Genomic DNA, 14412 nt, shown 5'->3' on the forward strand with positions numbered 1-14412 from the left:
TCTTTATTGCAACAAAGAACCTGTAATAAAATGCAACAAAACTAATGTTTCACTTTACATGATTAAAAGCCATGTAGCTGAAAATAAGAAAACCCATAAACTTACTGGAGTGAGACATGCAGTTCTTTTTATATAAGTCAATGCTTAAAACAGCAGGCACTTTATGTTCTAAAATTAAAGACTTGAACTCCAACTGTGCTGAATACAACATAAATTTGTATTTGGGTTATGTAAAAACAAACATACTTTTTCTCTCTCTGAGGGACTTCTCAAATGATTACCTAGAACTGTCTCCTGACGAAATAAGAAAAGCAAGAGCCAGCACCTTGCACTAACATGTCTCCATATTTCAGGCTGCAAGATGGATTAGGTGAGGCTGGTTGGGGTTCGGAAGGTGGGAGTCAGGAAAGTTTCCTTATTCCTTTATGTCTGCTGGGAATGGACACTCACCTTACATATCTTAGTTTAGATATGGCCATGTCTCATTGCTTACTTTAAACAGCTATAATTTGGGCTCCCAGGCTTAAGCAAGCACTCTATACCCCAATCCCCAAACTCCCCACTACACCAAGGAAGACACATTTAGTGTTAACAATTTTAATTAACTTCAGAATGTCATATACTAATTAGAAGTACTGCTTCATTAATAAGCATGCTTAGCATTTACTTTAGAATGGAAAAATTAACCATTTTACGTTATCTTTAAAATGTTTCATAGGAATATATTAATAAATACTTCTTTAAAAATTTGCCTTTTCTACATATCATTTAACTACCATGAGTTAGGATATCTGGATGGAGTCTAGCACCAACCAAACACTAACTGGCTGTGTGACCATGGGTATATTTTCTCCTCTCTCTATATGGAGGTTTCCTCCTCTAAATAATGAGAACACCAGATTATACCAAAGATGAAACAGCTTGAAAGTTTTACAATTCTGTAATAATGAGAGATCTCATAGGAATCATTCCACCTAAAGAGAGAACACTGTCACAGAGAGGTGGGATACACCTTCTGTAAGAAGTAAAACAAGCAAAGTAAGCATCAATATCTATATCTCATTCTTCTGAAAAATAATGCATGCATTGTGACTTCATCCTCTTGTATGAGGCTTTGGAAACAAGCCAGGAATGGCATAGACAGAAAAACCTTCACTCCAAAATTAATCTCCAGACCAAGGGGATATATAGTTAATGATACCTTCTGCTTTTTTCAGAGTGAAAAAAGGGCCAACAGTCATCACAGATGAGCAGCTATCTTGACTATTGTTTTAGGTTCTTGTCAAACAGTCCAGTGTAGAAATCACCTATTATTTTCTTAATCCAACTCATTCTCTGCAGAAGAGTTTCTTAAAGTAGCCCACAAATGACTTGCTTTAGAGTCACCTGGGAAGCTTGTTAGAAATGCAGATTCCTGGTCTCCACGTAAATCAATAAAATCCAAATTTCTAAGAGTGAGGTTCAAGATTGCATTTCTTTTCATAAGCATCCCAGATGAATCTTAGATTTTGAGTCCCACTGCTCAACAACGCAGAAGCAACCATAACTACTGATGGTTGTTCAAGTGCACCCAATTATCAAACCTGCAAAACCCCCCTTTGATGTTTAAGCTAGTGCTTTTTGGTTCTCACTAAAAATGCTGCTATACTCTTGCCTTTTAGTTTGTTACCCAAACACAGGGTACAAATAGTTTTAGTGAGATTTCTACTGATTGCCTGAATTGACTATGATGTTTTCCACATTGATTTTAAAATCAAATTCAGTTGAGCTGTCTTTCTGTAAGCGAATTCAGTCAGGTATTTTTCCCCCTATGGAAGGAGAATGGCATTTAACTGACTGGGAATTATAACAGAAGCATTCCTTGTGATGGGAGGAAAGCAGAAGGCAAGATGCAAAAGGAAAACACCTGTGAATTCAAGAGTCCATGAGGTTCTTTAAGGTTTGTTTTGATAAAATATGAGATGCCGTTTTGAAGAAACAGCCTTGTTGGGTAAGAGGTTTCAAATGAGTAGCTGTATAAAAGCCACTGTATAGCATTTCTACTTTGCATATTATATAAGGTTAGATGGTCAGATGCCACTAGTCCCTAGACAAAAACCATCTTCAGTAATCAGATACATACTTAAGTCATGGGGGAAAATACTTTCTTGGGGAAGAAAAGTTACCCAAATCAATTTAATTTAACATTGAAAAAAATATAAACAAATATTGGCATGGGAAAATATCATAACAAGAAAATCAATACATATACAGACACAGGGAAAAGTGTGGTACCTATTATACAGTATAAATACAAAAACAGCAAAACCCAATCCCCCTCCACAGACAGCACCACCAGGTCACCCTGCCATCTCTGGACCTCCCCCACCTCCCATGCGGCCCTTAGTGATGAAGTCCACATCTCATGCACAGTCACCATCCTTACTAATGGAGGCTGTGCTCTCTAGGGCAGAAATCTACTCTCTCTGTAGTGGTGAGAAAGAAGAGAGTAATTTTTTTTTTGGAGTGTTGTTTAGAAGTACTTTCCAAACACTGAGGCTTGTCAAACTCATAGGTGCCTTCTCTGCCACTGGCTCCAATGTGACCCATCTAACACCCTAAGATTCTAAGATGGCAGATCCCAATCGGCACTATGAGCTCCCTTAATAGTCAACTGCTAGGGCTAAACCAGAAAAATGTCACGGTCATTCAAGAACTCACTTATAAGCTTTGAACATTGCAAAAGAGAGTCATGCCTTGCTGGGGATCAGTTTATGGTAAAGAGGTTGTCTGGAAACTCTTTAAGCTCACAATATCTAAATAATATTCAAATAATTTAAAAAGGTTAAAGAAAGTTTCAATTTGTAAGGTTTCCAAAATTAAGAAGAAAATTAAAAAAATTAGAATTAGAATTGTAAAAGTAACTCTACGGAACTTTTCCTCCCCTGAATAATGTTAGTCTGTACCTGTGTTGGCAAGAGTGTGATTTCTTAATCTGGTTTCCTTAACTAATATTCTAGGAGTTTAAATTTCAATTCCTAAACTTTTTCATGAGTATTTTTTGTCAAATTATACTTCTGCTTAGATCTTAAGCAGACCCTTGCCTTCTCCTCTCCCTGCCGTTCTCCACACTCTGGTCTCCCCCACCCCACCAAAATTCCCCTCCACTGCCCTAAAACTCTGGAATATTTCAATGAGGAAATACCCAATGGAAACTGGCACCACTAAATTTTCTGAAAAATACAAGTGAATGTGTACTTTTTTCTTTTCCTAAAGTGAAAGAAATTGCCTGCAAATATTTAAGCTCTAATCATTTGATTAAAATTTTCCTGTCTGTAATTATCAATATTATAAGACTAATTAAATCCATGCTACATATACAGTTACTTGCCTTTATGTGAAAGGAAAAACCCACTCGGTCATATCATCAAAGAGAACTATTTATACTAGATACAGTTTAAATTGGTTAAAAACTGGTCAGAGTCTGAATGAAACAAAATTAAGTGTCTTTAGGAGGCTACTAAGTTATCCTTGAAAAATCATTAATGACCGGTTAAGCCATAGGTTTAATAGTGATTAGTTCATAACATGCTGGATACACCCCAAGCAATGTAGTATAAGCTATTCAATTACATTTAAGTGCTATCAAATCTGTAACTAGTCAGAGATTCTGGAATTGAACCAAACCAATCACTAATATCATATTTTAACAAATTCAGAAGTATACTGTAAAAATACACTAATTAAGTCCATGAGGTTTCATAATGCTATTAAAAATGAAAATAAGGTAGTATGGATACATGGTACTAATGTCTTATTTCTTTCAGTAATTCTCATGGTATTGCTGGGTCCCTTAGAAATATGTATCATTTAATTTTGTGTATGGTTAAGGTATTAGATTACTATCTACAAGCTGTAAACACCTGCATGGCACCAAATATACTTTCAGAAGTAGATGTTATGTGGCAGGTACCAAAATGTGATGATCAATTCTCTACTGATTAAACCTCCTCATCTGGTTAAACAGCCAGTGTATACCAGAGTTCTACACAGGTCAAAGTTATATCACTTTCAGAGCAGCAATACGTGATCCAAGGTTTTCTTGAAGGTAGTGCAAAAGATGCAGTTCATAATGTTCTCCAGATTCAGGAACTCTTATGCTGTGTCTCTCCTGAGGATAGATCTTAAAAACAACAACAACAAAATCAAAATACACAAAATAAGAATTTAGGAATACATCTCCTTCCAAAGCTTTCCAGAGATTTTCAACAGAATTAATAACATGGAGCAGAGCTTCTCCAAGATATTATACACATATATCCTATCTAAAGGGCCTTCTCTTTTTATAATTCCCTATGTACCACTAAGCTTACAGAAGGATCAGTGGTTCTCCAAGTGTGGTTTGCAGACTTCTGGGGTCCTCAGAACTCTTTCCAGGGATACACAAGGTCATATTTACTTTCAGATCAAAAATAAGATATTATTTGCCTTTATTCACTGTGTTGGCATTTGCACTGATAATGAAAGGCAATGGTGGGTAAAAGTGCTGGTGCCTTAGCATGAATCAAGGCAGTGACATACACTTGTAGTAAACAAGAAAAAATGCCAGTTTCCCTTAAGTAGTAGTAAAAATTAGAATTTTGTTAAGTTGCAATCCTTAAGCAGAGGTCTTTTTATATTCTGTGGTGATAAGATGGGAAGAAGGCATAAAGCACTTCTGCTACACGATGTCTCAAGAAAAAGGACTTGTACAACTGAGTTTTGTTTTGTTTTTTCTTTTGGCCCCGCCGCACAGCATGCGGGATCTTAGTTCCCTGACCAGGTATCGAACCCACGCCCCCTGCAGTGGAAGAACGGAGTCTTAACCACTAGGTAGCCAGGGAAGTCCCTACAACTGAGTTTTTAAATGGAACTCCATTTTTCACTTGAAAGAATGACAACTATGGTGATTCAGACTTGGCTATCTGGCAAACATTTTCTAAAAATGATGTGAGCCAGTCACTTCAAGGACAACATTGACAGTATTTGTTGCCAATGATAAATTTTGAGCTTTTAAATGAAAATTAGAATTTTGGAAAACTTGCATCTACCACTCCTAGCTCATGAGCTTCTCAATACTTGGAGAATTTTCTGTTGAGATCACTGGTAATATCAATGTATATGATTTAAAAAATATTGTATGATTAAGTGGATCAACACTTAGAAGTGAACCAATATTTTCCAGATGACCAATGCATGGGTAAAAGATCCATTTGAAGTACGAGATCCAACAGATTGTAATGTAGCAGAGTATGAAAAGTTTACAGATATGGTTTCAGATTCCACACTAAGACTAACCTTTAAGAAACTACCATTTGTTCGGTTTTGGTGTAGCAACAAAGAAGAATATCCATGATTATCTGAAAAAGCTAAAATATTACTCCCATTTCTTAATTACATATTTTGTGAGGCCAAAATTTCTTCATTTACTTTAGCCAAAACAACATTTCACAACAGATTGTATGTGGAAGTAGATACGAGAATCTAGATGTATTTCTTATTAAGCCAGAGATTAAAGGGATTTAGAAAAATGTAAAACAGTGCTAACTTTCTCAGTAAATTGTTTTGTCTTGAAAAATTTTCTCCTCCATTAAAAATGTGATCTGTGTTAACATGTAATAGTTTATTATTGTTAATTTTAAATAAATAAATGAATATTTTAAAATTTTCTTAGTCTTAATATCTTATATGAGAAATACTGATAGACATAACTCACATAAACAAAAGCTTTTTGGTATATAAAAGGGTCCTGAGACCAAAACGCTTGAAAACTGCTGCTATAGACAAATATCTCATAGTTTACCTACATAAATGTCAACTGAAACACAAAAAAGGGAAAAGTAATATTTTTCATTTCTTATGAGAACAATCTGTGTAAGGAGTAGAAACGAGGAAGAAAGGAGGAAAAATTTCTCTTAAAAGCTTTTTTTTGAGTAATGGAGCAATGGAGGTAAGTAACTTGTTGGTTTCTGCTCCAATGTCAATATAAAACGGAAGAAAATTAAAAGACCTTGTAATCAGGTCCTAAAAATCCTTTATAACAATGAAATCAACTAGCATTTCTTTACCCTTTCAAGAGGAAGAAGAAAAGCAAAGGAGGATAGTGAATGGACTCCTGTCATCTTGTCCATGATTACCAACTGAAAGCAGATACAGATACGCAAGTCATGTAATCTGATAGGACAATTTTCATCCTGACTTCCACAGGATCTTAATTTTTATCTAACTAGAGGCACTACTAACTATGCGTATTATTTTAGTTCTCTTAAGCAGAGAGTGGCCACAGCTGAAAATTCAACCTTACTCCATACTTTATTATATTTCAAAGTAACCAATCACTAATCATGGCTATTTTAATCAGAAAATGTAAAAGAACTCACCTGTAAATCATATGGCTTTCCAGCCCTCACTAAAAAACTCAGTAATATACTGGTGTGTGCAAAATGGACATTCTCATCCAAGAACCCATGTAAGAGTAGTAAACGATTTGGTCTGGAAAAATGGAAATATCAGAGGATTAGGCAAAATAAGAGTATTTGGGAAAACCACTTAACTCCTTAAAACTAATCACAACTAACTACGTTAACTTCCTTATACTGTAATATTAGAATAAGGATTCAACATTTTGGGACTTCCCTGGTGATGCAGTGGTTAGGAATCCGCCTGCCAATGCAGGGGACATGGGTTTGAGCCCTGGTACGGGAAGATCCCACATGCCATGCAGCAACTAAGCCCGTGTGCCACAACTACTGAGCCTGCGCTCTAGAGCCCGCAAACCGCAACTACTGAGCCCACGTGCCACAACTACTGAAGCCCACATGCCTAGAGCCCGTGCTCCGCAACAAGAGAAGCCACCGCAATGAGAAGCGCGCGCACCGCAACGAAGAGTAGCCCCTGCTCTGCACAACTAGAGAAAGCCCGCGTGCACCAACGAAGACCCAGGGCAGCCAAAATAAAATAAATAAATAAATAAATAAATTTATTTAAAAAAAGGATTCAGCATTTCAATATTAAATTAGTAATATATTAACCAGATGCTACATGTAAAGAAAAAATATTTTTTTTTTTTTTTTTTTGCGGTACACGGGCTTCTCACTGCCGTGGCCTCTCCCGTTGCGGAGCACAGGCTCCGGCCCAGCCGCTTCGCGGCACGTGGGATCCCCCCGGACCGGGGCACGAACCCACGTCCCCCGCATCGGCAGGCGGACCCTCAACCACTGCGCCACCAGGGAAGCCCCCCAAGAAAAAATATTTTAATTAAATCGTGTTCTATTTCCTATTAAGATATTAGCACACATCAATAATTATAGCATGTCCCTAGAAAAAGAAAAATCATATATGTTACTTGCAAAATATATGTAAGCAGAAATGGAATTTTTTCCACCTTGAAACAGTTGTGTACTTAATTAAGCTTCTTTTATCACTTAAGCAACTGCTTCAAATATAACTTGTAAAAAAACCCAAATTATATGAACTGGCCTATAATTAAGCTTTGACAAACAGCTATGTCTTCTAGTACTCTATAAAATATTAGCTTTGGTTTTGTCATGCTTATAGTTTTCATTATTAAAGACAATTTTTAAAGACACAATTTTAAATTTATAATTTTAATTTTAAAGCTTAAGCTTACTCAGAGGGGAATTTTTCTGCTTGCATGGCCACAGATCCTAAGTAATAGCCCTGTTCATTCTGGTCAGGGTGACCCATATAACGTTCCGTGTAGCCTGTATCATAGAAGATCCACAGAGTGACTGGGGCCCCAGCAATAGCAACCTGCATAAGATAACAGTGACAGTCAAGTGTGGTCCAGAAAAGAATGGCTAGCACTGAGAGTCTGTAACTGCAAATTTACAGGCTAAAATTATCCTTAGGCTTTAGCCCCATGACTGGAGCATACATGGTCTCAGGCAACTCAGAAAATCAAAGGGGAGTGCGAAGGTCAAGAATTTGATACTTTGTGAGTCAGTTAGCTTCATGTTCCACAGATGTGCCACACACCAAATCCTTAACCTGGGCTAGATGAAATATAAACATGGGCCTCTGTTAAAAGGGGAGGCTGAACTAGAACATATGAATGCCTCAGTGTAAATTTATTCCTGCTCCTGGGGAAAAAAATATGGGACAAGTGTCAGCTTTATATAGGAAAAAGCAGTCTTTTTTTTTTTTTTTTTTTTTAGCTTCTGTTGGCAGTACAGAATTTAAAACAATGAATGAAATATATTTAAGCACTAAATACTTGCCTCATTTTAAGTCTCCCACACACAGTTTTATATTTAAATATTGATTTAAATACTGTAATTACTTTCTTGACAGCTGCAAGCCTGGGAAAATTATGGCAGTATTCAGAGTTCATTTTGTGGTTATTATAAATAAAGATTATCTGAATATACATGTAAGAACAAAAACCCTATAGTTTTTATTCTTAAAAAATAAAAAATTTTCACTGTAAAATAAAATGTTATTGAAATATTAAAAAGAAAAATGCCACTCATAATTCCCATTCCCTTAACAACTGTTAGCATCATTTTATATTTTCTTGTAACATATTTTTCTAAGAAGCTGTTTATAGAATTGGAATCATTGTTTACATATTTCATAGTTTATTCATTCAGTACAGATTTACTTAGGACCGACTATGTGCCAAGCATTGTGCTTGGCAGCTGAGGATACAGCATAGGGCAGACAGATCCCTGCCCTCAGAGGTTGTAGTCCAACAATTACACAAATAAGAACAACCCAATATGAATGTGTGTTTTACTAATCATGACTATCTCCCATAATCTTTGGCATATGTCTATAAATAGCCAGTAACTGATCAAGTTGACAATTATTTTATATAGATAAATGTAGATAAAGATACGTAAACATATCTCATGAGTTGACAAGATATATCTATTATTTCACACGGCTATTAAACACACAAACCCTAACATTTCACAGTACTGTCAACTCTGTAAACCTTCAGAAAATTTGCATTTCCTCATATCTCAATTTATAGAAAATTCTACGCTTATTGCAAAAAGAAGTACCATAGGAAATCACATACCCTGAATATATCTGACCTCTGCATTAATGCCATCAGGGAGAGGTATCCTCCATAGGACCAGCCATGGATGCCCACACGATCTAAGTCAATGAAATCATATTGAGAGGCTAGATATTGGAGTCCTTCCACCTGATCGTCAATTTCTATTTGACCCTGTAAAAAATGGAGAGCATTTCACTGATTCTGATAAATAAAAATCTTATTATAAGAGTGCTTTTAAAGCTGATAGATGTTCTTACTAAAAATACCTGTAGTTTTTTTAGATAAGAACTCATTATCAATGGAAATTCTGTTGCTCGAAAAAAAAATTTTTAACTCTAGAGATAGGAGCCTATAGCTTCTGTTGCTAGCCTGTCCTAGAGTTTAGTTACCCCTTAGTCATAAAGTTCTTTCCTACTGTGACCCAAAATGTCCCTTGCCGTATGGGTATTTCCCATTTCCATTTGTTCTGTTGTCTGCTAAGAGGCCAGCATCTTCCTTGTAACAAGCCTTCCTACACCCAAAGATAAAAAATTAGCCCCCTTAAGTGGTTGACTAATATTACCTCTCCTTTTTAAAACTTAATGTAATAAAGCAGAGGGAATCACTCTTGACGCATTATCCTATTTCCCTATCACCTACCTCTAGGAACTGAACATACAATTTCTTTAAAGTCCTGTATAGTCCTAATTCCTATTGCCACCACCCTGTCTGTATTACTAGGCCTGCCAGTGCACACAATCTCACTTCACTGAGCCAAAAACAAAAATAAAAACAAAAACTTACATGAGAATACAACATAAGGTCAAAGAACTGGCTGTGGGAGAAAATCCCCATGTCTTACTCAGCATGTCCAATACACTGGCAAACACAGTAACTGCCTTACTGTGCAAAAGGAACATCGGATTCTCATCATTTCCCAAAGCAGCAGAAAGGACATGGGGCATCTCTAAAAGGTAGCATTTAAAGCTTCCTGTAGAGAGAAAGAGGCTTGTCACAAGGAAGGCACTAACCAGTTGGTTTCTCTCTTCACAGAGGACAGAACAAATCTCAATTATTCCTAATAGTGTACAGGATGCTGAAAACTAAATGGACTGGCTTGTGACTAAACTGGACATAAAAAATAGAAAGAGAGGGGGTTTCTATATAAAAGTGGTTCTATCTCAGCTCCCCAAATTTACATATAGGTAGACATGAATAGCCTAGTGAATATCAAGTTGTACCTTCCCTCCCACCCCCAAACCATAACACATGCTCACATGCACACACGTGCACACACACTCACAGTGCCTTCCCCCAACTCCTTCTCTGGGATTTCACACTAAACAATGCACCAAAAATTGTAAATGTCTTTAAAAGAAAAATGTTTGTATGTTCACACACCATTTTATATTTAAAGGCGCCTTCAAATTTAAGCCCTCGGTGACAGGATCCCCTGTTGTCTATCACTACAACCACGTAACCCAGAGAGGCTAGGGTATTCAATCGGAAATACTTGATTCCTTTAAACCGATTATTCACCAACTGCACCTGAGGAAGAAATACAACTTCAGTGAAATTTATTATATGGCAGCATACAAAAGCATAAGAGAGGCAGGATGCTGCAAAAAATAGAAAGCTTAAATTTTTAACATTATTTTGCCTATAAAATGAAATTATTTTCTTGTGGCAAGAACACAACATGAAATGGACCCTCTTAAAATTTTAAGTGTACAATACAGTATTGTTAATCATAGGACAATGTTGGACAGCAGATCTCTAGAATTTATTCATCTTGCATAATTAAGAATTTTTTATGCCCATTGATTAGCAATTCCCCTCCTCCCCCTCTCCCTGATTTATTTATTTATTTATTATTTTTTTTTTTTGCGGTACGCGGGCCTCTCCCGTTGTGGTCTCTCCCGTTGCGGAGCACAGGCTCCAGACGTGCAGGCTCAGCGGCCATGGCTCACGGGCCCAGCCTCTCCGCAGCATGTGGGATCTTCCTGGACCGGGGCACGAACCCGTGTCCCCTGCATTGGCAGGCGGACTCTCAACCACTGCGCCACCAGGGAAGCCCTCCCTGATTTATTTTTATTTTTTAAATTAACTTATTTTATTTATTTTTGGCTGTGTTGGGTCTTCGTTGCTGTGCCTGGGCTTTCTCTAGTTGCAGCGAGCGGGGGCTACTCTTAGTTGTGGTGTGCGGGCTTCTCACTGCAGTGGCTTCTCTTGTTGCAGAGCACGGGCTCTAGGTGTGTGGGCTTCACTAGTTGTGGCACGCGGGCTCAGTAGTTGTGGCTCGTGGGCTCTAACGCACAGGCTCAGTAGTTGTGGCACATAGGCTTAGGTGCTCTGCAGCATGTGGGATCTTCCCGGACCAGGACTTGAACCCATGTCCCCTGCACTGGCAGGCAGATTCTTAACCACTGCACCACCAGGGAAGTCCCCTTATTTACTTTTAAATTAAATCTTTTCATGTTCATGTTACTTCTTTTCTTTCTTAACTTCACACTCAAAGTTCTGAGGAATTACTGAGTAACTACAGACTTTAAAATTATAACCTAGATACTAACTACATACAAGATAAGTGATTTAACCTACCCCATAGAAAAAATTACTAAAATGATTACTTCTACCCTGAGGAAGAATTGTATCATTCAAATGACAGAATAAGATCATTTTTTCTCCCTACCTGTCTCTTCTGGGATTGTCTCTGACCAGTAGAGGGAAAACTGAAGTATTTTAATGAATTACTATGACCAGTCAGCTTCTTTTTTCCTGCTACACAAATCAGTGCAAAAGGTAGAATAATTCTTAAATATCTTTATTGCCCTAGAAACTATACTTCAAAATGACTGAGAAATTAAATGTAGTTTGGGCTTTACCAGAAATATACTCTCTGGTGAAAAGAAGACTTTAATTAATGGGCAGAAAGTTACAGAAGTTCAAGGTTTGGTGGATACTAAGGTAGATAATAAACAAACAAAAAAAGGTTCTGGCAAAATTGAGGAAGTGTTCTCTGGCTGAAACCAATGGGAAAACCAAGCCAGCCAGGAGTTAAAATAAACATCGATGCTGTCTTCACTCAATAAATACCTACTGAGCATTGAATGGGCTAGACTGGCAGTGGCGGTATAAAGAACCTTCTCCTTTTGAACTTTCGGATGTTTAGCGCCACTGCAACAACTGTCAAACTGGTCTTTCTGTTTCTATACTTGTCCTCCGTATAGTCTGTTCTCACAGCAACAGGATGATGTTTAAAAATGTAAATCAGGTATGACTTTATAGCTTTGGTCCTCCTAATGGCAGGGGGTTTAGATCAGAGTAAGATCTAAACTCCTTACCACTGCCTTTGAGACACTACATTATCTAGCTCTTGGCTATTTCTGTGACCTCATCTCATACCATTTCCCCCCTTGAGCACTGCACTCTAACCTTACCACTAACTATATCAAGTTGGTTCTAACCCCAGGACACATTAACATTTACTGTTCCCTCTGTCTACAATGCTCTGCCCTCAGATCTTTAACATGGCTCATCCCTTCTCATCCTCTGCAACCTCAGAGAGCTTCCCTGACCTTCCAGTCAGAACCCTCATTTTAGTCACTTTGCCATCCTCTTTCCCAACAATTATTCATAACACTTCCATTATATGAAGTTATATAATTTATATGTCTGCTTGTTTATTATTTTCCTCATTAATCTCCATGAGGGTGGGACATTAGTCTGACTTGTTCACTGTGGTATCCTCACTGCCTAGAATAGTGCCTGGTACATAATAGGAACTCAGTAACTATTTGCTGAATGAATGAAAAACAGAGACAAGAGAGTGATGTTTTCCCTGTCTACCTCGGGAGGAGGGGTTTGGTGGGCAAAAGTGCTTGTTTTTAAAGGGAGGGAGCTGAAAACAGAAGTATTAGGCAAGGAACACGTATATGAACATATAAGAAAAATAACTCACTTCTTTGCCTGCTGTCAATCACAGAAGATGGCCTCAATTGCCTGATACAACATTCTCCCCCAGAGCCAGTGTTTCTGCCTTTGCAGCCTCCAGGCCTGCTTCTTCTTAGAAGGAGGTACTTAAACATAATGCCCTTTAGCACTAAGAATTCAGAAGTTTTCTTCAGTATCAATTCTTCAAAACCTGTGTTCTGCTATTTTAACTTGCTCTCTTGTGCATTTATGTTTGCAGAACAGTGTCTGGCACATAGGAAGTATCATAAATATTTGCTAAATAAACATTTTTTTTAAATAAACATTTTTAAACACACTACTGTTATCAATGAAAAGTTTAAAGAACTAAGCCTTGATGACTTTAATGGGAAATATTTGTTGCTTTCCTTGGTTTCACTTTTGTCCGACTACAGACGTTGCTGCATTTAGCGATGAAGTAATTCACCTCACGTTATGAATTGTGGCATTGTTGTTATTCAAAAGATTCCCACTTTGGGGGATTCCCTGGTGGCGCAGTGGTTGGGAGTCTGCCTGCCGATGCAGGGGACACGGGTTTGTGCCCCGGTCCAGGAGGATCCCGCATGCCGCGGAGCGGCTGGGCCCGTGGCCGTGTCCGCTGGGCCCGCGCGTCCGGAGTCTGTGCTCTGCGACGGGAGAGGCCACAGCGGTGACAGGCCCGCGTACCGCAAAAAAAAAAAAAAAAAAAAAAAAGATTCCCACTTTGACCTGAATATACACCAAGAAAAAAAAGGTTTGGACCACTTATGTGATTTAATCAAATTTTGCAAGGTTATTGTGTGCTATTAGAAAGATCTGATCTTACATTATGGAGCCTCTTCGTAACTAATCCACATGGTCATCAAACACAAGGATGAATGACCTCCCAGTGGGTTGAAGTGCCAAATGCATTCTATCATGCAAAGTGTTATGGGGAAATCTCCCTGCAAACTGAATAGCAGATTCTCCTGTGGCCTCACCAAATTTGAATGCTTCCAAAGAACACTTTGAGAAAGAAACTGTTCTATAAGTGCAAAAAAATGCAGTTGTATTCATAAAGTACTCCAAACAATTAAAGAATTTTGTTTTTACTGCATGGCGAGGACTTTATTATGGTAAAACATGCATTTTAACCATTTTAAGTGTATATAATTCAGTGGTATTAAGTACATTCACACTGCTGTGCAACCATCATCACTATCCATTTCCAGAACTTTTTCATCATCCCAAACAGAAACTTCAAACCTATTAAACAATAATTCCCTATCCCTCCCCAGTCCCTGACAACCTCTATTCTACTTTCTGTCTCTATGAATTTACTTCTTCTAGGTACCTCATACAAGTGGAAAAATATAATATTTATCCTTCTGTGCCTGGCTTATTTTACTTAGCATAGTGAGCTCAATGTTCATCCATGCTGTAGTATGAGTCAGAAT

General features: G+C 37.7%; 1 protein-coding gene across 5 annotated transcripts in view; it reads right to left on the reverse strand.

Annotated features, from left to right (window-relative positions):
- Positions 1 to 14412, reverse strand: part of DPP8 (dipeptidyl peptidase 8) — a 57205-nt gene continuing 42793 nt past the window's right edge. For 4 of the 5 annotated variants that reach the window (XM_082647328.1, XM_082647331.1, XM_082647330.1 and 1 more), the window contains exons 17-21: positions 10427 to 10573; positions 9065 to 9217; positions 7649 to 7791; positions 6399 to 6510; positions 1 to 4162 (exon numbers count right to left, since the gene is read on the reverse strand). In XM_082647328.1, coding sequence (XP_082503454.1) covers positions 4040 to 4162; positions 6399 to 6510; positions 7649 to 7791; positions 9065 to 9217; positions 10427 to 10573 — 678 coding nt within the window. In that variant the 3' untranslated portion in view covers positions 1 to 4039. Of the gene's footprint in view, positions 4163 to 6398; positions 6511 to 7648; positions 7792 to 9064; positions 9218 to 9883; positions 10017 to 10426; positions 10574 to 14412 lie in introns of those variants that run through there. The other variant, XM_082647332.1, reaches the window with a different exon arrangement.

Source organism: Grampus griseus (assembly GCF_964374135.1).
Source record: "Grampus griseus genome assembly, chromosome: 2".
Lineage (NCBI taxonomy): Eukaryota > Metazoa > Chordata > Mammalia > Artiodactyla > Delphinidae > Grampus > Grampus griseus.